This window comes from Manis javanica, chromosome 1 (assembly GCF_040802235.1).
Source record: "Manis javanica isolate MJ-LG chromosome 1, MJ_LKY, whole genome shotgun sequence".
In the NCBI taxonomy this organism is placed as follows: Eukaryota; Metazoa; Chordata; class Mammalia; order Pholidota; family Manidae; genus Manis; species Manis javanica.
In genome coordinates, this window is record NC_133156.1 from 213,131,048 (window position 1) to 213,158,607 (window position 27,560).

The following is a 27,560-nucleotide window of genomic DNA, read 5'->3' on the forward strand; positions in this document are numbered from 1 at the left end:
TTCTCCCTGTTAGTTGCATGAAGTATCTTTCTCCATCCTTTCACTTTTAGTCTGTGTATGTCTTTGGGCTTAAAGTGAGTCTCTTATAGGCAGCATATAAATGGGTCTTGTTTTTTTATCCATGCAGTGACTCTATGTCTTTTGATTGGTGAATTCAGACCATTTACATTTAGGGTGATTATTGATAGGTGTGTACTTATTGCCATTGCAGGCTTCATATTCGTGGTTACCAAAGGTTCAAGGGTAACTTCTTTATATCTTACAGTCTAATTTAACTCACCTAGTATGCAATTGCAAACACAACCTAAAGGTTCTTTTTTTTTTTCCTCCTCCAGTCTTTATACAGTAGATATCATATTCTGTACTCTTTGTCTATCCCTTGAATGACTTAGGGGGTAGTTGATTTGATTTTGCATATGTTTATTAATTAATTAGTCTACTTTCTTTACTATGGTTTTATTTCTTCTGGTGATAGCTAATTAGCCTTAGGAATACTTCCATCTATAACTATGCCTCTAAAATACACTGTAGAGATAGTTTGTGAGAGGTAAATTCTCTCAGCTTTTGCTTATCTGGAAATTGTTTAATCCCGCCTTCAAATTTAAATGATAATCTTGCTGAGTAGGGTATTCTTGCTTTGAGGCCCTTCTGCTTCATTGCATTAACTATATCATGCCACTCCCTTCTGGCCTGTAAGGTTTCTGTTGAGAAGTCTGATAGCCTGATGGGTTTTCCTTTGTATGTGATCTTTTTTTCTTTCTCTGGCTGCTTCTAATAGTTTGCCCTTATCTTTGATCTTTGCCATTTTAATTATTTTATGTTTTGGTGCTGTCTTCGTTGGTTCCCTTGTGTTGGGAGGTGTGTACCTCCATGGCCTGTGTAACTGTCTCCTTCCCCAGATGGGGGAAGTTTTCAGCAATTACCACCTCAAAAACACTTTATATCCCTTTTTCTCTCTCTTCTTTTCTGGCACCCCTATAATGCAAATATTTTTCCGTTTGGATTCGTCACACAGTTCTCTCAATATTCTTTCATTCCTGGAGATCCTTTTTTCTCTCTATGCCTCAGCTTCTTTGTATTCCTGTTCTCTAATTTCTATTTCATTTACCATCTCCTCTACTTCATCAAATCTGCTTTTAAATCCCTCCATTGCATGTTTCATTTCAGATACTGTATTATTGAGCATTTGTATCTCATTTCTGAATTCCTCCCTGAGTTCTTGAATATTTTTCTGTAGCTCCATGAGCATGTTTATGATTTTTATTTTGAAATCTTTTTCAGGAAGATTGATGAGTTCAGTTTCACTTGGCCCTCTTTCCTGTGTTTGTGGCATTTTGGTTTGAACCAGGTTCCTTTGATATTTCATATTCATAGGTGGTGCCCTCTAGTGCCCAGAAGCTCTACTCTCTGGAGCTGTTCAGCCCCTGGAGCGATGGTGGGGGCTGTAGGGGAGTGGCATTGATGCCTGTAGGGAGGAAAGAGGTCTTTCCTGCCTTCTGGCTGCAGTCCCTGTCTCCACTGCCAGTGCCAGCAGGCTGAGCATACAGGGATCTCTATGCTTTGCACTGTTAGCTGCCATAGGCAGGGCTGCACTCTGGCAGGTCTGGCGCAATAGCGTGGGCAGCTGTTTTGAAAGCTGGTGCCTCCCAGCAGGAAGGCACAGCAGGCTGGGTATCACTCCCAGGTTGGGAGGGGGCCTCAGAGCTGCATAGCTAACTGGATTATGGAGCACCTGAAGCTCCTGAAACTTCCCAATCTGCTGGGCAGTGTGCCCAGACAATTTTATCCACCTGTCCTTTCTCCTGAGCAGCAAGCTCTGTGCAATCCTTGCCCCTTTACCAGCCTTCTCACTGTTAGGAAGTCTCTCAGACTGCCCACCTTTCTTTTTTCCCAGAGTGGCTGGATGTGGATCCCTGTTTTTCACAAGTGGCTTAAATGTCAGTCTCTCCAAGTATTCCACCTGTCTTAGCTTTTCAACCCCATTAAGCTCCAGAGTGCCATGTAATGTAGGTTCCTGCTCCCAGAGCAGTTCTCCAGGGCTGGGTGTTCAGCAGTCCTAGTCCTCCACCCCTTCCCTACTGTCTTTCTCTTCCTCCTTCCAGTGAGCTGGAGTTGGGGAATGGCTTGAGTCCCTCCGGATCATGGCTTTGGTACATTACCCTTTTCCTTGAGGTCTGTTCATTCCCCAGATGTAGACAGTCTGCCGCAGCTTTCTTTCCTGTTGCTCTTTCAGGATTTGATGTATATGCTATATTTTCATATTATATGTGGTTTTTGGAGGAGGTTTCTGTCTCACCTCTGATGCCGCCATCTTTAATCCTCTTCTTGGTGTATGAATTTTTAAAAGTGTTTTCTATGTTACCTCATTTAGTCCCTACACAACTCATGGAGTAAGGACAATTATCATCCAAGTTAATGATGATGAAACCAGAGCAGACAGATGTTAACGTGTCCATGGTCACAGAAGTGTTCAATGGTATAATAATGATGCATACCCAGGCAGACTACCTTCATGCCCATTACATCTGTAATGCACTACATGGCCTTTTTTTTTTTCATTTAATTCTCACAACATCCCCATGGGGTAAGAATCTCCCTTCATTCTACAGCTAAGGAAATAGATTCTTAGTGAGATTAAGTAGCGTACATCTACTAAATGGCAGAGCCCAAGATGGATTGTCTTCAAAGTCTCATCCCAACCCCCTCCTTCCAACTGACTTCTCAGGGCTGGTGCAGTTTTCAGACTGTGAGTGAGACCCACTTCTCTGACTCCTTTGCTTGGGTCAGACTGGCTCCCTATTCAGGTCTGTAGCACCTTTGGTCTTTTTCTCAGTTGGATTTTTAAATATAACCAGTTTACAGCATTTCAAAAAGAGGGGTTTTTAATTAATACTCAATTAAATTGAAATTCAAAAGCAGTTATACATTACTTCATGTATTACTTCATCATTTTTGGAGAAACATATTTTGTAACCACATGATTAATTATTGGGGATGAGCAAGGTAATTGTTTTTCTATTGTAAACTACCTGAATACTAAATTTTGAGGACATGATATCAAATCCTAAATACAGCATATGCAGTATCATTTCCCTTTAGTTACATTTTTCTAATCTTCCCTTTAGTCAAACTATCCTTACCATGCCCCTCTTTGATTATAAACTATATCTGCAATTTATAATCAAGTGTTAAGTTACATAAAGCTAAATATGAGTGTAAATAAAGAAAAGAGAAATGTTATATGGAATGAACAGAGAAAGGTATATAAAAATGGATGAATGTGCCTGGTCCAGAACTAGTGTTCAATAATGATAAATATTAGTAGTAGTCTTTTTATCCAAGCAGAAGTCCATGGTCTTCTACAAGGTCAGCAGAGGAAGGCCAGATGGAGGAATGAAGAGGGATCTGATATACACTCAATCTACAACAAAATATGATAAATGACATGAGAACTATTTATCAAGAGCTATCAGAGCCCAAAACAATTATTGAAAACCTACAAATCACAGAAGAAAATTCTAAGGATATAACAGTTTGACCTAATCTAGGAGACCAACTAAGTTCTCTTGTAATAATCTAGATGTGAGTCATGGACGGTCTGAACTAGGCTAGTGGCAGTGGAAACTGAAGGAAGGATTTTTTAAAGAATGTATCATGCGTGTCTCTCTTGGTTAAAAAAATGGATCCTACAGCTTTTTCTCCCACATCTATACATGTATACTGACAACCAAATACTTTCATCCATGTCTTAAGGTCATAGAAAAAGCCACAAAAACCTAAGAATTTTCCAGTAATCACACTTTATAAAATAAACCTAGCTGAAGTTTTAAAATGATGACTATTTCCTCTAGCAGGGCCTTAGCAAATCACGTTTTTCTGCATTTAGGATTCTGAATTAGGTAACCCTGCTATTTTAAGTCACAACAGTGATGATTCTTTGGTTATATTAGGTAACCCATGTAAATGGTCATTAAATACAGGGGAGGGTGTGGAGGCAGTAAATGTGGGACAAGATTTGCAACTATAGCCAAAGAAGAGGAAGATTGTAAACTTCATAAAACTCTACCAAGAAATATTTTCCATCTTGTCATTCTTATTATATTGTCTCTCAAGGATAAAAAAAAATCTTATATAGTAATACATTTATTTATGAAGCCTAATCTTTATCTTTAATGCTTTGAAATAGGAATGGAACATATTGAGGAAATTGTAGTTTATGTCAAGCAAAGTAGTACAGGTAGAAAGACAGTCTTACACTAAAATGTATTTTTGCAAGATTTATCTAAAGGGAAGGAGACAATTATATTTTTAGAAAGAGAAGTAGAACTGTGGAAATGAATATATTTATATTCTATCACACACACAAATCCCTAAATTTCTATGTAATACCAGCTTGATTCATTTAGAAAAGTTACTTCTAAGAAGAGTAACTTCTGTCTCTTTAAGGACCAGGAGAGAAAATGGAAGTCACTAGTAAGATGGGACTGGCTGTAAACTGCTCCAATGAGGTTCTGGGAGTGCTGCTGAGAGAGGATATTTGGGGCCGGACTAAAATGTTCGTTGTGAAGTGGAAGGAAGAAAAAGGCAGATAGGTAAGAGCATTCTTTCAAAAAAAGGTAAACCTGAGTGAATTTACTTTCAGTTTTAAAATAAAGAATGGCAGAATAGGACTAAATATAAAACATTAGCTTTAATTAGGTATTACTGGATGTGAGACATAGTGGCTTCCATTCATGAGAATGTTTCAGAAATGTCTTTTAAAAAAAAGCTTCGGAGTAGATCAGGATTATACACAATTTTTCTTGCCCTATCTTTAATATAATCTATTTAACAATTCCCAATTCTCTAAATCCAGGGACATTCATTAACACTGGTGATAAATTGGGACCCATTTAACTTTCTTTTCTTCTCAAAAGCTACCTTTACCTGTGCCTGTGGATGGATGGATTGCTGGCTGTATCCCATCCGCTTGTTTTAACGTATTTTACTTAAGTACTTTCTAGATAAAATCTTGACGTAAGGAGAACTAGGTCGCTCCTGGACAGTGGCTGAGCAGTCTGCTGCTCAGACGTTTCTCTGACACAAAACATTTATAATTTAACACATAATGTGTGTTCTCTCGAGATCCTCATTCCGACTCCCACCCCCGACCACTCCCTCGGCACTGTTACCCTCTTTTCCGTGCATGTGGAAGTCTAGGGTACGTGATTCTTGCCTACATTTCACTTTGATGGTAGGGGACACCCCCGACTTTAATGAGGGACAAATAGGAAACACAAAACGCATTGCAAGTAGCCACTTTAGTTTGCTCAGCTTTAAGGAAAGGCTTTGGAGATATCTGCCTAGGTGTGGAAAGCCCGCGGCTGCGGTGCCCCAGAGCCACCTGGAGGGCACGCGCGAAGGAGGAAAATGTGGGGAGCAGGTAGAAGATACCTCAGGGTGAAAACCGCTCTCTGCTGTGGGTCCTTTACAAGTCCCCGGTTCAAGCTGTCACCTCTTGCTTCCTTGCTACCAGCGCCTCCTTCAGAGTGGACAAAGAGAAAAAGGCAGTTAAGTAGCAACGATGGGTATCAAGTACTGCGAGTAACTAGCTAGTACACTGTTACACGCCGCTCTCCCGCGCTCACGCCGGGGCCTCGGAGGCTGCAGAGAGAGCCCGAGAGCCCCAGAGCTCATGCTGCCTCTGCTCAACCAAAAACCGGTGAGGACATCCCAGCGCCGCTACCACCGGGTCGGGCCCGCGCGGAAACTACAGCTCCCGGCAGGCCCCGCGCAGGCCGCGCACCCCCGCCCCGCACGCCCCGGCCCCCCGCCCCCGGGCCTCAGGACGGGACCTGGAGGAGGGAGAGAGGGAGGAAGGGGCGCCAGCGGCGGGCGGGATCCGGCGAAGTGCGTGAAGCCTCGCTGGCGCTGCGTCCTGGACTCAGACGCTGGCTGGCGCGGACTTTCTCACGACCAGCGGACCTCTCCTCTGTAAGTAGTCGCCTCAGGAGGCGCAGAACAGACACCGAAAAAGTTAGCGTCGCCGCGGCCGTCGCTTTGTTCTCGCGGCACGTCGGGTGAGGCGGAGGCGACGGCCCCTCCCCCACCCGCCCGCACGCGGCAGCGGGACCCGGACTCCGATCGGGGCTGGGCTGCGACCGCCAGGGCTGGGTGGGAAGTTGGCCGGGCGCGCGGCGGCGGGAGCGGCGGTGGGCGCCGCGGCGGGCCGGGACGCCGGGGAGGCAGTAGATGGGGCCAGTTCCGGCGTGGGCGCGGAGGCCAACTTGGATTCGCGCTGTGTGGGCGACCCCCGCCTCGGCCCTCCGGTCGCGGTCTGTTTGCGGTGCCCCAAACTAGCTCTCGACGACAACAGGCGGTGCTCACGCGGCTGAATTTTGGATAAGCCGGGTTTTTTTTCCTATCACTTGGTATTGTACCCGTCTCAGAGGAGTGAGTATATGGTACTTAGAGAAGGTAAGCCCCCACCCCAGGGTTGCCGGACCACTGTTTTGCAGGTTGCAACATTGCACCCTGTTGTTTTCATTCGCAGGAGGTTTTCCTTAAGAGAAACACCAAAGAGTGTTTCTTGGAGCAATAAAAATAAGCACATACTATTCAATTGCCTGTTGGATATTTTATTTGAAATCGTCGCAGTCAGAACATAGGCCTGCCATCCGCAGGCACCGATGTAAATTAACCCACAAGCATGTGTAAGACCTGCGGACTTACCATGCACCGATTGATGGCTTGGACGTAACTATTCAACCACACCCATCCCCACAGGAAATAAGACTATCGGTGTCATCTTTGATTAGGAAGGATAGTCATACCCTCAACTAGTATATTGTACGACACAGTCTTGATGAGCTATATCCACAAAAACTTTTAAAATGCCTTAATGTGTACCCTGGAAAATGTTATTGTATTACTCTCACACTGTTTCTGCTTTGTACTTAATGCTGCACTTCTTAACGTCTTTAAAGACTATGATTTTGCTGAGACCACATCTGGTTTTCAACTTCTAATGCACGGAGGGCTGGGAAGCCCTATGAATTTGTTGTTGAGTTCCCCCACCAAGGTCTAGCCAGCGTTATTTTACAAAAAAAACTTTTCCTCCTCCCCTGTTGGGGTCTGGATTGAAAGCAAGCATGGAAATTCAGCCAAAAAGAAGTTACAAGTTTTAATATAGGTATTTAAAACGTCACAGAAGCCTTTATGTTACAAGTTTTGCTTCAGTGTGTAATATTGATGTAGTAGGCCTGATCAGATGGGTGTGTTTCACAAGCCAGGTTCCATCCTAGGTTCTATAGTTTGTTATATAACATTTCACTTTTTAGGATGACTCAGATTCCAAAATGTTGACCAGTTCATATCTTGAAACTTTTTTTTAACCATCTCAAATGGTAGTGAGGCTTTTGAGATATAAAATATTTCATCGGATGCTTTAGAAATTTCTTTTAGTGGATTGTTTTTGATTTAAACACTGCCACATGCAGAAAAAAACTTAAGTTAAGATTTTGGATATTAAACTTTTTAAATTACATAAGCACTGAATAAGCCTTATGTAGGAAAAGGTGGTCATTTAAATGCACATTTCTTAAGGGACATTTCTCATTTTTTTAAGACACTGTAAACGATGAAAATATTAACATTGGAGTTAGTTGCTCATATTTTAAAAGAAACTAACAATTTGATATATGGGGAAATTTTTTGCTAGTAAAAAATTTTAATTTAATACTAATCATGCTTGTGATTCACTGTCTTTAATGCTGAGTTACTATCTTTAGTACTTTGAGTCTCTCCAAATACATAATTCATATTGAACTTGTATAATGGCCTCTTTGGAGCAATTATTTTGTTAGTGAAAAAACTGGAGATGTTGTACTTAGAAGATGTTTTAATTTCAGTATAGAAAAACGTTTCTCCATTTGTGTGGTTAGTTTATGGTGCAGAAATGGCTCATTGGCTATTAGCCAGTCAGATCTCTCAGATACCACTGGTGCAAAAAGAGTGAGGAAGATACTTCTAGCCTAGCATAGATTCATGCAGCATTGCCAGACTGGCAATCTATAATCTTATTATGGGATAAACTTACAAGAGCCTGAACAGAGAGCAGACATGGTGTGCTCTCTCTCCCAGAGTGGAAGGACTGAGATTCAAATACCACTGTGCAGATAGATGAGCAGAATTATACCAGCAACAATTTAGTTGAATATGGAGCTGTTAGGATGAAATATATCTAAAGTAATAGCTATGTTTTAAAAGATACATGAGCAGATGCAAGATTGCTACAAACTGTGATTTTTAGAAACCAACAACAAAGTTATTTGAATTTTTTATACAATATACAATATAAAAGCAACACTAGGATTATTAAGCAATTTCAAGCCTGTATCAAGTTAAACATGGACAATGATCTTAGGACACTGGTTAATATTGCATTGAAAAAGGCCACATGCTTTTTTACAGGCCAACAGAATACATGTACGTCTGAACAAGACCAAAAAAAAAAGACCCTCCATTTATTAGCATTCCTAGCATACAAAACTAAATTGAACCAAGGAGACCCCATTACTGGTAGGGAGTCATGGTAAATATCATGCTGTTCTAAATAGGAAAAGCATTTTACCTCTTCACTTTATCCTTTATTGAGTACAAAAAGGACACTCGCTATACTAAATAATAAGTTCCCTTTTGAAGTATTTAATAACTGAATTTGTTTTGTCTTCCTGAAATTCTCTCTTCTTGTCTGTTTCCTTGACTCCTACTTACTCTCTTAGGTCTTAGCTTAAATACCACTTGCTTAAAGGCACCTTGCCTGAGACCCCAGCTGAAATAAGGTCCCCATAACATACTCTCTGATACCACTTTTCATATTTTGTAATTACCTTGCGAACTGTGTGAATTTGTTTAATGTGTGTGTCCCACATCACACTGTAAGCTTAGAGAGCAGTATTTGTTTTGGTCACTGCTGTATAATCCCAGTGTCTCTTATACAGTCTGGCAAATAGGCAATCAGTAAATATTTGTTGAATGAAAATGCTGCTATTAGAACTTCTGATTAGAGGGTTTGCTAAGATGTGAGATAATGTATGCATAGCAGGAAGATGAGGAAGGGTGAGAGAAAAGTAGATCAACTTGTGATGTTAACACAAAGTAGCCCTCAATTAAGTCGCCTAACCTCCAGGGTCTTTGTTTTACCTTGGCTGTAATAATAGGGCAGGTTGGGCTCAAGATTCCCTTAATAGCCGATCTTTTGATTCTATTCAACAATGGCGACAGATTATATAAACTCATTTGAATGGTATCTGTGACAGGTAACTCCCAAAAGAATATTTGAGATGTTCCAAGTAAACGTATTAGAAATGCTTGCCAACTCATAGCTCATATATATTTTATAAGTTAGTAAGATGTAGTATTGTCTCAGTTTCGAATTAATATATAAAGAGAAAGAGTTATTAGATGCTTTGATATTTAGTCTTAATATTTTGCACCTTACTTCTTGTTATATCTTAGTGGATAAATCAGAGTTCCATAAAAGGAGGAGAGGGAAAACAGATGGGAAGAGTGGGCAGAGCTAATATGACAGCTCACTTAGTGTCTTCTATTTGTGTTCATGCTGAAACTTTAAAAAATGTGTTTTATACAAAAGTGTGATATTTATATAGTGTATTATCAATAGTTCTGATAAATTAGTTGATTGAATTATTAGACAATTAATTGTTATTTGGCTAATATTAACAATCTTACTAAATATTGGTGTACTAAACTGAAAAGTTAGTGGGTAGACATATATCAAAAATATATGTCCCAGCAGTATCTTATATTTTGAAGTATTTAACCTGCATGCAGTCTTATCCATAGGTATTTTACTGCATTTTTTTTTATGACAGTTCAACTTTTTGAAACTACCCAAGTCAGGTATGTTAAGAAGCTCATAGCCTCAGGAGACAATGTTTTCTATTGATGGGATGGATGTTGGAGGTTGGATGAAATAGTAGAAAGAACATGGGCTTTGGAGTCAGGGAAACTTGTTTGAGTCCCAGTTCCATTCCTTATTAAGTGTGTAGTTGTGGCAAGCAGCAACCTCTCTGAAACTCTGGTTCCTTTTCTATAAAATAGAGCTGAACAAATCTCATAATGTTGTTGCAAGAATTAAAAGAAGTCTTTTATCTCAAAAAAACTGCAGTGTTTATCATAAAATTAGAAGCTTAGTTGTTAATTCCTTCTCTGATTCCTATGAAAATTGCTAAAACTTACCAAGCACTCACTGTAAGCCAGGCATTGTGGGCACTTCACATGCAGTAGCTCAGGCCTCACATCCTGAGGTAAGTAATGCTATTATCTTTATTTTACTTCTATCCTCTGTAATGATACTGAGTAAAACCAGTTATTTTCTGAACACCTATCCAAATATTTGAAGACCATCATTCTGTTGGTTTTGTTAAGGTTGTATTTGTCACATGACATTGTTTTCACATTTATCTGGATGCATGCTGTTGTTATTAAATCAATATGGCAGTTAAAAACATGGCCTATAGAAGTGAGTATAGTAGTAGTGTAGGCTAACTAGCTCCTATTAAACTTTTGGGTTGATACTCCTCTTATAAATGGCATCTAAGTCAGTAATGCTCCATTTCTATATTGCACACTTAACTTTTTGAAACTAAATGCGAAGATTTAAACTCATGCTTGTTAATTTCACTTTAATTTTAGTTAATTTGTCCTGTATTATACAATCTGACAATTCTATAAGCATGTCTTCCATGTCTTTATTACCTTATAAAATAAACAATTTAGGGCCAAGGGCAGAGTTCCAAGGCACCCCCCTAAAGGTTTCTCTCATCTAAGCATAGAGCAGCAAACTTACCCAACTACATTAACATCCAACTCAGACTCAAGCAACATGTTTACAAATATAGCATGGAAAACCATCTTGAATACTATTTTGGCCAGAATACTCTATGGCTCTGCTAATTGTGTGATCTTGAGCAAGTACTTTAATCTCTAAGCCTGTTTTGTGAACTATTAAAAAAAAAATTGTGTTGTAGGTATTAAATGAGATAATACATATAAAGTGCTCAGAACAGTGTCTGACAAATAATTAAGAGCTCAATAACTGTGAGTGATTAGGAAGTCTAATAGTCATTCTTTTCCAAGAAGTAAACCCATTATTGGCAGTCTTTGTTCTGTTTGAATTTATCCTGACATGTAGTGATCATTATATTCTTCTCTGTGTATTCAAAAATTGTTTGCTTTCATAAACTAGTCTTAGATTTGACTGAGAATTATTAATTTTTGGTTTATATGTCTGTCATTTCTGAAACCTGCTTCCCCACTCCTCCAGCCCACAAAACTTAAAGCAACTCTGACCTTCTCCAGGCCATGATTATTTCTCTATCTTTGAGCTCTTTTTCCAAGATTATAGGAGTCAGCTTTGTGAATACACTTGCTAAAACTGCTTTAGCAATAAGTTGTGGATCGCATCTGGACCCAAAGACTTGCACTCATGTAAAGTTGTTTTAGTCTCTCTTACTCACCAGTCTCAGGTTTCAGTTCTCAGTGCTCTGCTATTTAGTTTAAAAAAAGAGAAGATAAGCAAAATACAAGTTGGGCAATTCTGCCTTCTCTATGTGCTTCTTCAACCTTAACATGCCCTGAGCAGTGATTCTCTCAGTTCCTTTTTCTGTTTGAGAAACAGTGTGTTAGTGTGGAGACAGCACTTGGTAAGAAAGCATGAAAGATGGGTCCTAATTCCCAGTCCATCTCTTAATAGCCATGTGATGCTGGGCAAGTTGTTTTATTTGCTTGTGCTTCTGTTTACTTATGTGCAAAAGTGATATCTGCCCTGTCAGCTTCTGAAGAGATATTGTGAGGTAAAGGATGTGAAACATTTATAAATGTTAAGTGCTGTACAATATAAGGTAGGATAATAATCATTTATTTGAACCGTTTATTATCTTTAAGCAATTTTTTCAAAACTTTGCTTTTTCCTAAACTTTCTCATTGCTGGTACCATGTTTTCACTCTGGTGTTACGCTTATCCTAATTCATGTAGCCCCATTACCTACTCTCCAGAGAGTCGTTCTACAATTATGTTGGATTCTTCACTCTTTTTTAACCACTGGAATTTTTTACAGGTATATAGATAGATTTTGAAAGATCCATCTCTTGTGAGTCATTTCACTTAGCTATGTGGGTCTTTTTCTTTTTTCCTAGTTTTTGACCTGTCCTTTGTAAAGCCCTGATGCATATGTAATTGTGCCAAATGTTCTTTTTACTTCAGAAAATCTTTATGATGAGATCACTTTCTTCTATGCTCCTGTGATAAATACGTCTTTCACACTTCTTGTTGGCCATATAACTATATGTAGTGTCTCCTCCTGCTTCCTTAGTCTTCTGAAAAAAATCTGTCAATAAAACCATATTTTCAGAATTACACTTCTAATTTAAAAAAAATTTGTCTCTGTTAAGACAGTATTATACATCTTTCATATGACTGAATGGTACATATTGTATTTCTGTGACAGTGTCAGTTTTTTACTTTTCTTTTTTGTCACTTCTGTTTTTCTCTGCTTTTGTCATAACACAGTTGTATATTTGTGGACTAAAAGTGTTTGATCTGCAAGTGTCAAGTGAGAAGTGTCAGGTATTTTGTGAGCAGGCTGTCCCTGGAAGTTAAATCTACAGTAAAAAATGGCTTTGATATCTAAACTAAAAAAATGGCTACCCATTAGGATTTATTGGTGAATGATAAACATATAGCCAAAAATTATTATTTAAAAAAAATTACACAGATTCCTACATTTCAAAAATAATGTCAAGTGGGGGGCGGAGCCAAGATGGCGACGTGAGTAGAGCAGCGGAAATCTCCTCCCAAAACCACATATATCTATGAAAATATAACAAATACAACTCTTCCTAGAATAAAGACCAGAGGACACATGACAATATCCAGACCACATCCACACCTGCGAGAACCCAGCGCCTCGCAAAGGGGGTAAGATACAAATCCCAGTCTGGCAGAACCCGAGCGCCCCTCCCCCCAGCTCCTGGCAGGAGGAGAGAAGTCAGAGCGGGAGGGAGAGGGAGCCCAGGACTGCTGAACACCCAGCCCCAGCCATCCGGACCAGAGCGCAGACAGAGTGCATGCGCAGGGCCCTGGATGCTAGGGAAACAGGGCAGCAAGAACGGTGAGCGGGTACTGGAGGCTGGCGCCAGAGGACAAAAGAAAAGCGAGTGGCCATCTTTTTTTTGTTTTTTGTTCTGTTGTGGTGAGTGCTTTTTGGAAGTCTTAAAGGGACAGGGACCCCCAATACTAGGGAAACAGGGCAGCAAGACCGGTGAACGGGTGCCTGAGGCTGGCACCGGACAATAAAGAAAAACAAGGGTCCATTTTTTTTTTTTCTTTGTGGTCATGTTTTGCTTTGGCAGGTGCTTTTTGGAACTCTTAAAGGGGCAGGGCGGGACACTTAGTCCAGAGGTAGGGAATCCAGGGATCTTTGGGCACTCTAATGCCCTGGGCTGCAGGGAGCACAGAGGCCCCTTATGGAGATAAATAGCCTCCCGGCCGCTCCCTCTCCAACGTAACTCCACCACTTTGGAGCAGCAGCCTGAGCCAGGCAACGCCCACAGCAACAACGGAGATAAACTCCATAGCAGCCAGGCAGGAAGCAGGAGCCCTGTCTACGAGCAGCTACCCAGCAAAAACCACTAGAGGTCGCTGTTCTCCCAGAAGAGGAAGGCCACAAACCAAAAAGAAGGGAAGTTCCTCCACCTGTCACTCGTCCCACTTCTGCAAACTATTCCTATCACCATAAAAAGACAAAATTACAGGCAAACCAAGATCACAGAGACACCAAAGAAGGAGACAGACCTAACCAGTCTTCCTGAAAAAGAATTCAAAATAAAAATCATAAACATGCTGACAGAGATGCAGAGAAATACGCAAGAGAAATGGGATGAAGTCCCGAGGGAGATCACAGATGCCAGAAAGGAGATTACAGAAATGAAACAAACTCTGGAAGGATTTATAAGCAGAATGGATAAGATGCAAGAGGCCATTGATGGAATTGAAACCAGAGAACAGGAATGCATAGAGGCTGACATAGAGAGAGATAAAAGGATCTCCAGGAATGAAACAATATTAAGAGAACTGTATGACCGATCCAAAAGGAACAATATCCATATTACAGGGGTACCACAAGAAGAAAAGAGAAAAAGGGATGGAAAGTATCTTGGAAGAAATAATTGCTGAAAACTTCCCCAAACTGGGGGAGGAAATAATCGAACAGACCATGGAAATACACAGAACCACCAACAGAAAAGATCCAAGGAGGACAACACCAAGACACATAATAATTAAAATGGCAAAGATCAAGGACAAGGAAAGAGTTTTAAAGGCAGCTAGAGAGAAAAAGGTCACCTACAAAGGAAAACCCATCAGGCTAACATCACACTTCTTGACAGAAACCCTACAGGCCAGAAGAGAATGGCATGATATATTTAATGTAATGAAACAAACAGAAGGGCCTTGAACCAAGGATACTGTATCCAGCACAACTATCATTTAAATATGATGGCGGGATTAAACAATTCCCAGACAAGCAAAAGCTAAGGGAATTTGCTTCCCACAAACCACCTCTACAGGGCATCTTACAGGGACTACTCTAGATGGGAGCACTCCTAGAAAGAGCACAGAACAAAACACACAACATATGAAAAATAGAGGAGGAGGAATAAGAAGGGAGAGAAGAAAAGAATCTCCAGACAGTGTATATAACAGCACAATAAGCGAGCTAAGTTAGGCGGTAAGACACTAAAGAGGCTAACCTTGAACCTTTGGTAATCACGAATCTAAAGCCTGCAATGGCAATAAGTACATATCTTTCAATAGTCACCCTAAATGTAAATGGACTGAATGCACCAATCAAAAGACACAGAGTAATAGAATAGATAAAAAAGCAAGACCCATCTATATGCTGCTTACAAGAAACTCACCTCAAACCCAAAGACATGTACAGACTAAAAGTCAAGGGATGGAAAAACATATTTCAGGCAAACAACAGAGAGAAGAAAGCAGGGGTTGCAGTACTAGTATCAGACAAAATAGACTTCAAAACAAAGCAAGTAACAAGAGATAACAAAGGACATTACATAATGATAAAGGGCTCAGTCCAACAAGAGGATATAACCATTCTAAATACATATGCACCCAACACAGGAGCACCAGCATATGTGAAACAAATACTAACAGAACTAAAGGGGGAAATAGACTGCAGTGCATTCATTTTAGGAGACTTCAACACACCACTCACCCCAAAGGGTAGATCCACTGGGCAGAAAATAAGTAAGGACACGGAAGCACTGAACAACACAGTAGAGCAGATGGACCTAATAGACATCTATATTACTCTACATCCAAAAGCAACAGGATATACATTCTTTTCAAGTGCACATGGAACATTCTCCAGAATAGACCACATACTAGCCCACAAAAAGAGCCTCAGCAAAATCCAAAATACTGAAATTCTACCAACCAATTTTTCAGACCACAAAGGTATAAAACTAGAAATAAATTCTACAAAGAAAACAAAAAGGCTCACAAACACATGGAGGCTTAACAACATGCTCCTAAATAATCAATGGATCAACGAACAAATTAAAGTAGAGATCAAGGAATATATAGAAACAAATGACAACAACAACACAAAGCCCCAACTTCTGTGGGACGCAGTGAAAGCAGTCTTAAGAGGAAAGTACATAGCGATCCAGGCACACTTAAAGAAGGAAGAACAATCCCAAATGAATAGTCTAACATCACAATTATGAAATTGGAAAAAGAAGAACAAATGAGGCCTAAAGTCAGCAGAAGGAGGGACATAATAAAGATCAGAGAAGAAATAAACAAAATTGAGAAGAATAAAACAATAGCAAAAATCAACGAAACCAAGAGCTGGTTCTTTGAGAAAATAAACAAAATAGATAAGCCTCTACCCAAACTTATTAAGAGAAAAAGAGAATCAACACAAATCAACAGAATCAGAAATGAGAACAGAAAAATCACGACAGACTCCACAGAAATACAAAGAATTATTAAAGACTACTATGAAAACCTATATGCCAACAAGCTGGAAAACCTAGAAGAAATGGACAACTTCCTAGAAAAATACAACCTTCCAAGACTAACCAAGGAAGAAAAAAAAAAGTTAAACCAATTACGAGCAAAGAAATTGAAACGGTAATCAAAAAACTACCCAAGAACAAAACACCCGGGCCAGACGGATTTACCTCAGAATTTTATCAGACACACAGAGAAGACATAATACCCATTCTCCTTAAAGTTTTCCAAAAAATAGAAGAGGAGGGAATACTCCCAAACTCATTCTATGAAGCCAACATCACCCTAATACCAAAACCAGGTGAAGACCCCACCAAAAAAGAAAATTACAGACCAATATCCCTGATGAATGTAGATGCAAAAATACTTAATAAAATATTAGCAAACCGAATTCAAAAGTATATCAAAAGGATCATACACCATGACCAAGTGGAATTCATCCCAGGGATGCAAGGATGGTACAACATTCGAAAATCCATCAACATTGTCCACCACATCAACAAAAAGAAGGACAGAAACCACATGATCATCTCCATAGATGCTGAAAAAGCATTTGACAAAATTCAACATCCATTTATGATAAAAGCTCTCAGCAAAATGGGAATAGAGGGCAAGTACCTGAACATAATAAAGGCCATATATGATAAACCCACAGCCAACATTATACTGAACAGTGAGAAGCTGAAAGTTTTTCCTCTGAGATCGGGAACTAGACAGGGATGCCCAGTCTCCCCACTGTTATTCAACATAGTACTGGAGGTCCTAGCCACGGCAATCAGACAAAACAAAGAAATACAAGGAATCCAGATTGGTAAACAAGAAGTTAAACTGTCACTATTTGCAGATGACATGATATTGTACATAAAATACCCTAAAGACTCCACTCTAAAACTACTATAACTGATATTGGAATACAGCAAAGTTGTAGGATACAAAATTAACACACAGAAATGTGTGGCTTTCCTATACACTAACAATGAGCCAATAGAAAGAGAAATCAGGAAAAGAATTCCATTCACAATTGCATCAAAAAGAATAAAATACCTAGGACTAAATCTAACCAAAGAAGTGAATGACCTATACTCTGAAAACTACAAGTCACTCTTAAGAGAAATTAAAGGGGACACTAACAAATGGAAACTCATCCCATGCTCGTGGCTAGGAAGAATTAATATCATCAAAATGGCCATCCTGCCCAAAGCAATATACAGATTTGATGTAATCCCTATCAAATTACCAGAACATTCTTCAATGAACTGAAGGAAGTAATTCAAAAATTCATATGGAGACACCAAAGACCCCGAATAGCCAAAGCAATCCTGAGAAAGAAGAATAAAGTAGGGGGGGATCTCACTCCCCAACTTCAAGCTCTACTGTAAAGCCATAATAATCAAGACAATTTGGTACTGGCACAAGAACAGAGCCACAGACCAGTGGAACAGGCTAGAGACTCCAGACATTAACCCAAACATATATGGTCAATTAATATTTGATAAAGGAGCCATGGACATACAATGGCGAAATGACAGTCTCTTCAACAGTTGGTGCTGGCAAAACTGGACAGCTACATGTAGGAGAATGAAACTGGACCATTGTCTAACCCCATATACAAAAGTAAATTCAAAATGGATCAAAGACCTGAATGTAAGTCATGAAACCATTAAACTCGTGGAAAAAAACCTAGGCAAAAACATCTTAGACATAAACATGAGTGACCTCTTGTTGAACATCTCTCCCCAGGCAAGCAAAACAACAGCAAAATTGAGTAAGTGGGACTATATTAAGCAGAGAAGCTTCTGTACAGCAAAAGACACCATCAGTAGAACAAAAAGGAACCCTACAGTATGGGAGAATATATTTGTAAATTACAGATCCAATAAAGGCTTGACGTCCAAAATATATAAAGAGCTCACATGCCTCAACAAACAAAAATCAAATAATCCAATTAAAAAATGGGCAGAGGAACTGAACAGACAGTTCTCCAAAAAAGAAATACAGATGGCCAACATACACATGAAAAGATGCTCCACATTGCTAGTTATCAGAGAAATGCAAATTAAAACTACAATGAGGTATCACCTCACACCAGTAAGGATGGCTGCCATCCAAAAGACAAGCAACAACCAATGTTGGTGAGGCTGTGGAGAATGGGGAACCCTCCTACACTGCTGGTGGGAATGTAAATTAGTTTAACCATTGTGGAAAGCAGTATGGAGGTTCATCAAAATGCTCAAAACAGACCTACCATTTGACCCAGGAATTCCACTCCTAGGAATTTACCCTAAGAACGCAGCAATCAAGTTTGAGAAAGACAGATGCACCCCTATGTTTATCGCAGCACTATTTACAATAGCCAAGAATTGGAAGCAACCTAAATGTCCATCGGTAGATGAATGGATAAAGAAGATGTGGTACATATACACAATGGAATACTACTCAGCCATAAGAAAGAGGGCAAATCCTACCATTTGCAGCAGCATGGATGGAGCTGGACGGTATTATGCTCAGTGAAATAAGCCAAGCAGAGAAAGAGAAATACCAAATGATTTCACTCATCTGTGGAGTATAAGAACAAAGGAAAAACTGAAGGAACAAAACAGCAGCGGAATTACAGAACCCAAGAATGGACTAACAGGTAGCAAAGGGAAAGGGACTGGGGAGAATGGGTGGGTAGGGAGGGATAAGGGGGGGGAGAAGAAGGGGGGTATTAAGTTAGCATGCATAGGGGGGTCGGAGAAAAGGGGGGGCTCTACAACACAGAGAAGACAAGTAGTGATTCTACAACATTTTGCTATGCTGATGGACGGTGACTGTAAAGGGGCTTATACGGAGGACCTGGTATAGGGGAGAGCCTAGTAAACATAATATTCTTCATGTAAGTGTAGATTAAAGAATAAAAAAAAAAAGAAAGAAAGAAAAGGGGGATTACTCCCTGATAGGATAAAACTAACTGTAAATCAATGATTAATGCATGCTTTAAATATCCTTAATTTTGATCACTTAAAGGGTGTCAGATGATCAGCTATGGAGGTACACTTTTCTGATAATATTCCTTTCTCTTAAAAATAAAGAAAAAGCAGTTCCTATGTGGTCACCTCCAATGAGTTCTACACAATGGTGTAAAGGGCATATCAAAGTGTGGGTAGAGGGTCTGTTTGTGTTTATACAGAGGATCAAAGCCTAATTTGGCTACCCAGAAAATGAACTAAGATATGATATGAAGAAGAACTTCCAACATCAGCACTCTCTGGAAGAGTCATACCAGAAGATGATCATCAAAATACCTCAACAAAGATCCAGGCGATTCTGCAGTTGTAGCTGCATTTATCCCACCGGTTCCTGGACTTGCCATTGGAATAAAGAAGGAGATATCTAAGCTGGCCTGTGCATACAGTAAAACAACAAATTTGACTGGATCTACACTGTTGGAACTCAACCAAGAATTAGGAGAAGTGCAAGTTGTAGCGCTCCAAAATCTTACAACTACAGACTATCTACTGTTAGAAGAACATATGGGATGTGAACAGTTCCCAGGAATGGGTTGTTTTAATTTGTCTGATTTCTCTCAGACTGTTCAAGTACAGTTGGACAATATCCGTCATATCATTGATAAGTTTTCACCAATGAGTAGGGTACCTAACTGGTTTTCTTGATTTCACTGGATATGGCTGGTAATTGTAGATCTGCTTTTCTTATGTAGCTGTATTCCTATTATTTATTGTGTGTATGCAATTTAATTAGTAGTTTAAAACCTGTACATGCTTATGTTACTCTACAAGAAGATATGTCAAGGAAATTATCTTCCCATATCTTCTTCCGTCTGCTACTTCTATAGCTTTTCTTCTTCCTTCCTAATTACAACGCTTTAGTAGAATTCGTGCCTCATACTGAAAATTACCGAGTATCATAATTCTTCCAAGTGGTAAAGATACCTCAAGACAAATGCTGGGCATAGAAGTCGCAGGGCATAAATCTGCAAAGAAGTAAAAAGCTAACCTTTTCAAAGAATATTGCTTCTCTCTCACTTACCAACTTTACATTTCCCTGTAGGGCCCCGGAAGATGACTGGTTAGCCAGAGCCGGGTAAGATTCCTCAAGGGAGGAACAACCTAAGACAGGTACAGTGGCAGGGGGGCCATCAGGTGAGAAATTGGGGATCAACAGAGGTGAGGCTTAGAACCTCACCCCCCCTGTTTTGAGAGAAATCTTCTGCATCCGTGGATGTATTATTGCCCGTGTCTAGCTTGGATTAACACATAGTCTACAGGCACACACCTGATCATCTACATTTGCTCTCTTACAACACTAAACTATGTTTTCTACCTTTATCTTGCATCTACCTACAACTTCAGCATTTTATAATAATAATAATAATAATAAGGGAGAAATGTGGGATCCACATGTAAATCAAGTGTAAAAATCAAACGAATATTCATATTTTACCTGATTGTTTATAGTTCATAATGCATGATCAAATCTGAAAGTTTCTGTGATGACTACCCTTGAACTGTTCACCATGTAAGAACTTATTCACTATGTAAGAATTTGTTCACCATGTAAGAACTTGTTCATTATTCTTCAGAAGATTGGAGACTGACGAGAATTAGGCTTGGGGTGGATTAATGATTGTGCATTGAGCATTGACTCCCCTTTACAGAATTTTATTGTTAACAACCATTTGATCAATAAATATGAGAGATGCCCTCTCAAAAACTGTAACTCTAGTCAAGGTACAGAATATTTCCTTATTGTCAAAAGACTCTCTGCAGTCCATTCTTCCCGCCACTTCTGGTCACAGGCAACCACTGACTGGCTTTTCTTCACTCTATGTTAGTTTGCATTTTACCGAAATGGAATCATACAGTTTGTACTCTATTGTGTGTGGATTCCTTCACTTGGCATACCAGTGCTGAGATTCATCTGTGATTCTGTGTATCAGTAGTCCATTCCCTATTTTTCCCAACTAATGTTGCATTAAATTTGCCAAAGTATGTTACGTTTTCAGCACACTTTCCCATGGTGATGTATATTTGGACTCTTTCTAATTTCTGACAGTTATAAAGCTTCTATAAATATTTGTGCACAGTTCTTATGTAAACATACTTCATTTGTCCTGGGTAAATATATAGTAGTAGAGTTGCTGGATTGTGGTATGCATATGTTTATAAGAAACTGCCAAGCTGTTTTTCCAGTGTGTTGCATCATTTTGAATTCTTGTCAACAATGTATGAAAAGTTCCAGTTCTTCATCTTTACTAGCCTCGGTATTGTCAATTTATTAAAAAAAAAATTCTAATAGGTATATAGTATTAATTTTTTTAATGTTTTAAATTTTCATTTCCTTTATGACTAATGTGGTAAGCATCTCATATTCTTGTTTGCCATCATGTTTCTTTATTGAAGTGTTTGAATCTATTGCATTAAAAATTTTGGGTTGTTTTCTCAAAAAAAAAAAATAATAATGTCAAGTGAATATAATACATTAAAAGTTTTTTTTTTAATTCCTTCCAGGCCAACTGTACTTCAGAAAACTTCAACTTTTCTCAGTGGACTCGTTTATCAAATGAAATATGCCTGTACTATTTTAAAAAGCCTTGTACTTCATCATGGAAAGATTTATTCCCCCTCAAAATGAAAATGAGGACATATGAGAAGGTGATTTAAGGCGTAGACATTCAAGAAAGTATCACATCAAATTAGTGACCTGAAGGATAAGTACTGAATTAAATTAATCCTAAACACTTATTTTTTAAACCAGGAGGAGTTCATCTTGACAGAAAAACAACTTTTATTCAATATGTATTTTCTGAAATTAAAAGAGAGAGACAGGAGTAGACTTAAAATAGATGAAGATGTTTAGTAAATAAGCAATGTCAACTCTTTTTGCTGAGAATAATTCAGTATGTTTTAATCCTTTCCAAATCCCTGGTTGTGGTCCTGAAGACAAAACGCCTTTTTGATGGGACTGATATTAAGGGAAGTGGGACCTTTTGTGTATTCAACTCACAGTTGTAGAGCTTGCCATCATTGGCATGAGTGGCTTAAAAGAGGAAATAGAGAAACTTCCAACTAAATCCAAAAGTACAGTCATTTTTTTACCACTGTGATTTTGAAAGCCTCTTCATAACCATTGAAAAAGAATTAACAACTATTTTAAAAGATTAAAGAAAGGCAGATGTCTGCAAACAATTCCCCTCCATCATCCCAGAAGTCTGTATTACCTGCCACTCTTCCTACTGTGCTTCCAACTCCTTCTCCGTGTTCAAGTCCTAAGACAGGACTCTCTGCCCGACTCTCTAATGGAAGCTTCAGTGCACCATCACTCACCAACTCCAGAGGCTCAGTGCATACAATTTCATTTCTACTGCAAATTGGCCTTACACGGGAGAATGTTACCATTGAAGCCCAGGAACTATCTTTGTCTGCTGTCAAGGATCTTGTGTGCTCCATTGTTTATCAAAAGGTACTGTGCATGCTATTAATGTCAATAGTTTTCCTAACTGATAGTGTTTCTAATTATTTCTATAAATTACACATGCAGCAATGAGTTAACACATATGGATGGATCAGTTGTTTATATCCTAATTCTGAGCATTTTTGGAAGAATCCTAATAAACTGTAAGCCTAAGGTCTGAAATTTCAGTCTAACAACTGGAGCCTATATCCAAACTTTAACCTATTACTTACTCAATTTATCTTTTTCCTGAGCAGGAAAATCAGTATAAAGTCAAGAAGACTGAAGAAATCTCATTTTTTTCCCCCAGAGAGAACAGTCGGGAGGTAGAGGACACAAGGCATCAAGGTGGCTTACCAAAAGGACAGGATATAGCAGTGGCTGAGCCCCAGGTCCATGCCTTGTTCCTCCTAGGTGCCCTATGTTCTGTCCCCATTTTTATAGCCTCTTCCTTCCCGTTAGATTCTGATTTCACCTAAACGGCCATTTAATGAGAGGACTGCACTCTCTGTGTCTCATAAAAAAATACTTAAACGATTGAGGATATAACAGAACATACAAAGATTTGAAATTTGAAAGTGGTTTTATTTTGTTTCTCATCCACCCATCCCCTAGCCTGTACTGTGCCATTTTTTAAGGAACCTTAGATAAATGTCTTGAGTAATCGTGATTTGATGGATGACCTGGTATCTTCTCTATGTTATCATAAAACTGGATACATAAGGAATGTGAATTGGTTACATTTTATTTTTAATGGACCAAGCATGTTTCACATTTGTTTCAAACAAATTAATATACTCTGTGTTTTGAAAGTCTTTGTGAGATTAATATTTTTGGATTCAGGCTCCTCATCTTATTGTTTTTGTTCCAATTCCTTATGCTTTTTTAAGATTTCTCATTATTTTCTAATGTAGAAGTAATTAACAGTCCAAAAAATAATGTGATTTGTGAAAATGTCCTATGCCCTCTATGTGTTAACACTGGCTTGTCTGTTTAAATATGGCCTAAAGTAAAGTTAGTCTTCCTTTTGTGGATCTTCAGGACCATCTATATGTCTAAGTATCTTTTCTTTTGATTTCTACTTCATTAATTGTTGTAGAGGCTTTTCACAAATATTTTTATAACTAGGTTAATTTAAAGGTGAGGTTTTGATTTAAGTATAATTTGTAACTTGCATATTTCCTTTTTATTTGAACCCATAGAAATTCATAGCCAGTGATTTGGTAGAATCTGTATTACTCAGTTTTCAATCTCTGAAAATTTCAGGCATACTAATTTTCTACAAGATTATTTTAGAATTAATGTTACTTCATTGTTATATAGATCAAGAAGTGGATCAGATGGGTTAAATTCTTGTGGGGTAGCCACATGAATAATCTTACTCTGGGCACAGAAAGGGGAGAGAGATCAGCCTGAGCCTTGGTCTCCGTAGTTCTGAAATGGGCAGCTCTCTAAGTTACAAGCTGGGACATGTGTGGTGGAGGGAATGTAGCAGTCACGTCTGGAGAGAGTTGGTGGGAACATAGGGAGATCAGGTAAGAGACCATTGTAATGAAGAACTGAACAGAGATAGTTGGAAAGCAATGGTATATTTGAAGACTACTGCATTTGGTAAAACTTGATAGCCTGTTGAGGATAGGAGAATAGAAGAGGGTGAAAGGCAGCCTGGGTGACTGGGTTAAGTTCTGTATAGAACACATTGGCTGATTTGGAGATGTATCATACTTGCGTCCTTGGAATAAGTCACGTTTGATTGTGTTGTATGATCCTTTTAATGTGTTGTAAAAAATTCAGTATGCTAATATTTTATTGAGGATATTTGCATCAGGGATATTTTGCTGAAATTTTCTTTTCTGACAGTGTCCTTGTCTGGCTTTGGATCAGGGTACTGCTGGCCTCATAAACTGAATTTGGAAGTGTTACTCTTCCATTATTTTGGAAGAGTTTGAGAAGGACTGATATTAATTCTTCTTTAAGTGTTTGGTAGTATTTACTCATGAAGCCATGTGGTCCTGAGTCTTTGTTTGTTGGGAGGTTTTTGATTACTGATTCAATTTCCTTGCTAATACTTGTTTTTTTTCCCCAGATTTTCTACTCATTCATGATTCAGGCTTGTTAAGTTTCATGCTTCTAGGAATTTATCCATTTTTCCTGTGTCCAATTTGCTGGTATATAATTGTCCGTGGTAGTTTTTTATGATTCTGTGTATTTATGTGGTATCAGTTGTGATATCTCCTTTCTCATACGTAATTTTATTTACTCGAGTCATCTCTTTTTCTTGGTAAATCTAGCTAGAGGTTTGTCTATTTTGTTTATTTTTTCAAAAACCCAGCTCTTAGTTTCATTGATGTTTTCTATTGTCTTTTTAGTGTCTATTTCATTTCTTTCCATGTGATCTTTCTTCTTTCCTTCTACTAATCTTTGGCTGGCTTTGTTCTTTTTCTAGTTCCTTGAGATATAGGTTAAATTATTTGAGAATTTTTCTTAATGTAGGTGTTTATTGCTATGAATTTCCTGCCTTAGAACTTCTTTTGCTACCTCCCATAACTTTTGGTATATTATGTTTTCATTGTTATTTGTCTCAATTTTTTTTTCTGTTTTTATTTCACTTTCACAAATTAATTTTCAGTTGTTTAATTGCCACGTACTTATGAATTTTGTTTTTTTTCTTGTAATTGGCTTCCAGTTTCATATCATTGTATCAGAAAATATGCTTGATATCATTTTAATCTTAAATTTATGAAGACTTGTTTTTCTGGCCTGCTAATATATGACCTATGCTGGAAAATGTTCCATGTGCTTGAGAAGAATATGTATTCTGCTGCTTTTGTATAGAATGAATGTTCTGTAAATGTCTATTAAGTGTCTGGTCTAATGTGTAGTTTAAATCCATTGTTCCTTATTGATTTTCTGTCTGGATTGTCTCTCCGTTGTTGAAAGTGGGGTATTGAAGTCCCCTATTATTATTGTATTGCTGTCTGTTTCTCTCTTTAGGTCTGTTAATATTTGCTTTATATATTTAGGTGCTCCCATGTTGGTTGCATAAATATTTACAAATCATATGCTCCAAATTATATAAATATATATGTTACATCCTCTTGTTGGATTGACCCATTGTTCCCCTTTATTATTATGTAATGATCTTTGTATCTTACTACAGCCTTTAGCTTAACATGTGTCTTGTCTGATAAAAGTTAACTTATATACTTAATGTACTGCATGCTGTTTTCATTCTCTTAGCAGTGTCATTTGGTGAGCTAAAGTTTCTGATTTTGATGAAGTACAGTAAATTTGTTCCTTGCTTGTTTCATATCTGAAAAGTACTTACCTAAATGAAGGTAAAGATTTTGTCCTTGTTTTCTTCTGGAAGTTTCATAAGTTTAGCTCTTACCTTTAAGTGTATAATCCATATATTAGTTTTATGGGGCTGACATATGAACATACTACAACTGCATGGCTTAAACAACAGAAATTTATTTTGTGACAGTTCTTGAAGCTAGATATCTGTGTTCAAGGTATTAGTAGGGTTGGTTCCTTTTGAGGGGTTGAGCAAGAATCTGTTCTATACCTCTCCCATCTTCTTGTGGCCCCAAGCATTCCTTGGCTTGGAAATAGTGTTTTCCCTCTGTGTTCACATTGTCTTCCCTTCCTAACTGCCTGTCTTGTGTATAAATTTACCCATTTTATAAGGACATAGTCATAATTGGGTTAAGGCTCACCTCAGTGACCTCATCCTAACTTGGTCGTCTAAAAGGATCCTATTCCAAAGGTCACATTCACAGGTTATGGGGGCTAGGACTGTAACATCTTCTGGGGAACATAATTCAACTCAAAACAGTCCATTTCAAAATAATTTTTTACATGGTGTGTGATAAGAGTCAAGCTTCATTTCTTTTCATTGGAAGTCAGAATATTCCAGGACGATTTGTTGAAAAACTATTCTTTTCTCTTCGAAGTACTTTAGTGCCTTTGCTGTGAATGAATTGACCACTTATGTTTTGGTCTATTTCTGAGCATAGTCCTGCTTTATTGACTTACATGTATGTCCTTAAACTAATTCCACATTATCTTGAATTTTTTTATGAAGACATTAAGTCAGGTGTGTAAGCCCTAAGTCCTCCAAAAGTTGTTAGGACCAATCTTCATCCTTTGCATTTTTATAAATATTAAAATCAGCTTGTCAGTTTCTACAAAAAAGCCTGCTGGAATTGTGTACATAATTTGTTATCTGTGAGTGTTTCTTCTTTTTGATGCAATTATAAATGGGGTTTTTAATTCAATTTCAGACTTTTCAGTATGTAGAAATATTATTGTACATGGATACTGTGTTCTACATACTTTTTCTGTATCTATCTATTTCTCTTTTTTAATCAGTTAATGAGAGTTATGTTGGCTTACTTTTGAATGTTAAACCCACCTTGAATTCCTGGATAAACTCTCTTGGTCCTTGTATGTTACCCTTTTTATACTTTGCTTGATTCAAGGTAACTATAGTTTCTTAAGATTTTTCTAAGATCATGAGGAGTATTTGCCTACAGCTTCTCTTTCAGTATCTTTGTGTGGTTTTGTATCAAAGCAATGCTGGCCTTGCAAAGTGAGTTTGGAAATATTTCTCTCCTCTTCTGTGTTCTGAATAAGTTCGTATAAATTGATATTACTTCTTCCTGAAATGTTTGATAGGACTCACCAGTAAAGACATCTGGGCTTGAAATTTTCTTTATGAGGTTTTTTAACTCAGCTTCTATTTCATTAAGGATACAGAGTTATTCAAGTTGTCTATTACTTTGTGAGTGAACTTTGGTAATTTGTGTCTTTAAAGGAAATTTTTCCTTTCATCCAAGTTGTCAAATCATTGGCAAAAGTTATGCGTCATGTTCTCTTATTATCTTTTGATGTCTATAGGATCCCTAGTGATAGTATTGCTTTCATTCCTATTATTGATAATTTCTGCCTTTCTCCCCCTTTACCCTCTCACCTTAATCTTCTGTCTAGAGGTTTATCAACT

General features: G+C 38.4%; 2 protein-coding genes across 3 annotated transcripts in view; one reads left to right on the forward strand and one right to left on the reverse strand.

The window, feature by feature from the left end:
- QPCT (glutaminyl-peptide cyclotransferase) overlaps positions 1-5,968 on the reverse strand; it is a 43,735-nt gene extending 37,767 nt beyond the window's left edge. The window contains exons 1-2 of the mRNA XM_073214286.1: positions 5,835-5,968; positions 5,434-5,521 (exon numbers count right to left, since the gene is read on the reverse strand). The gene's annotated coding sequence lies outside the window, so the exon portion shown is untranslated. The remainder of the gene's footprint in view (positions 1-5,433; positions 5,522-5,834) is intronic.
- The window catches only part of PRKD3 (protein kinase D3), a 90,392-nt gene continuing 68,655 nt past the window's right edge, over positions 5,824-27,560 (forward strand). For both annotated transcript variants that reach the window (XR_005058781.2, XM_037009365.2), the window contains exons 1-2: positions 5,824-5,973; positions 21,613-22,564. Coding sequence is in view for 1 of the 2 variants with exons in the window: in XM_037009365.2 (XP_036865260.1) it covers positions 22,277-22,564 (288 nt within the window). In the remaining variant the exon portion in view is untranslated. The remainder of the gene's footprint in view (positions 5,974-21,612; positions 22,565-27,560) is intronic.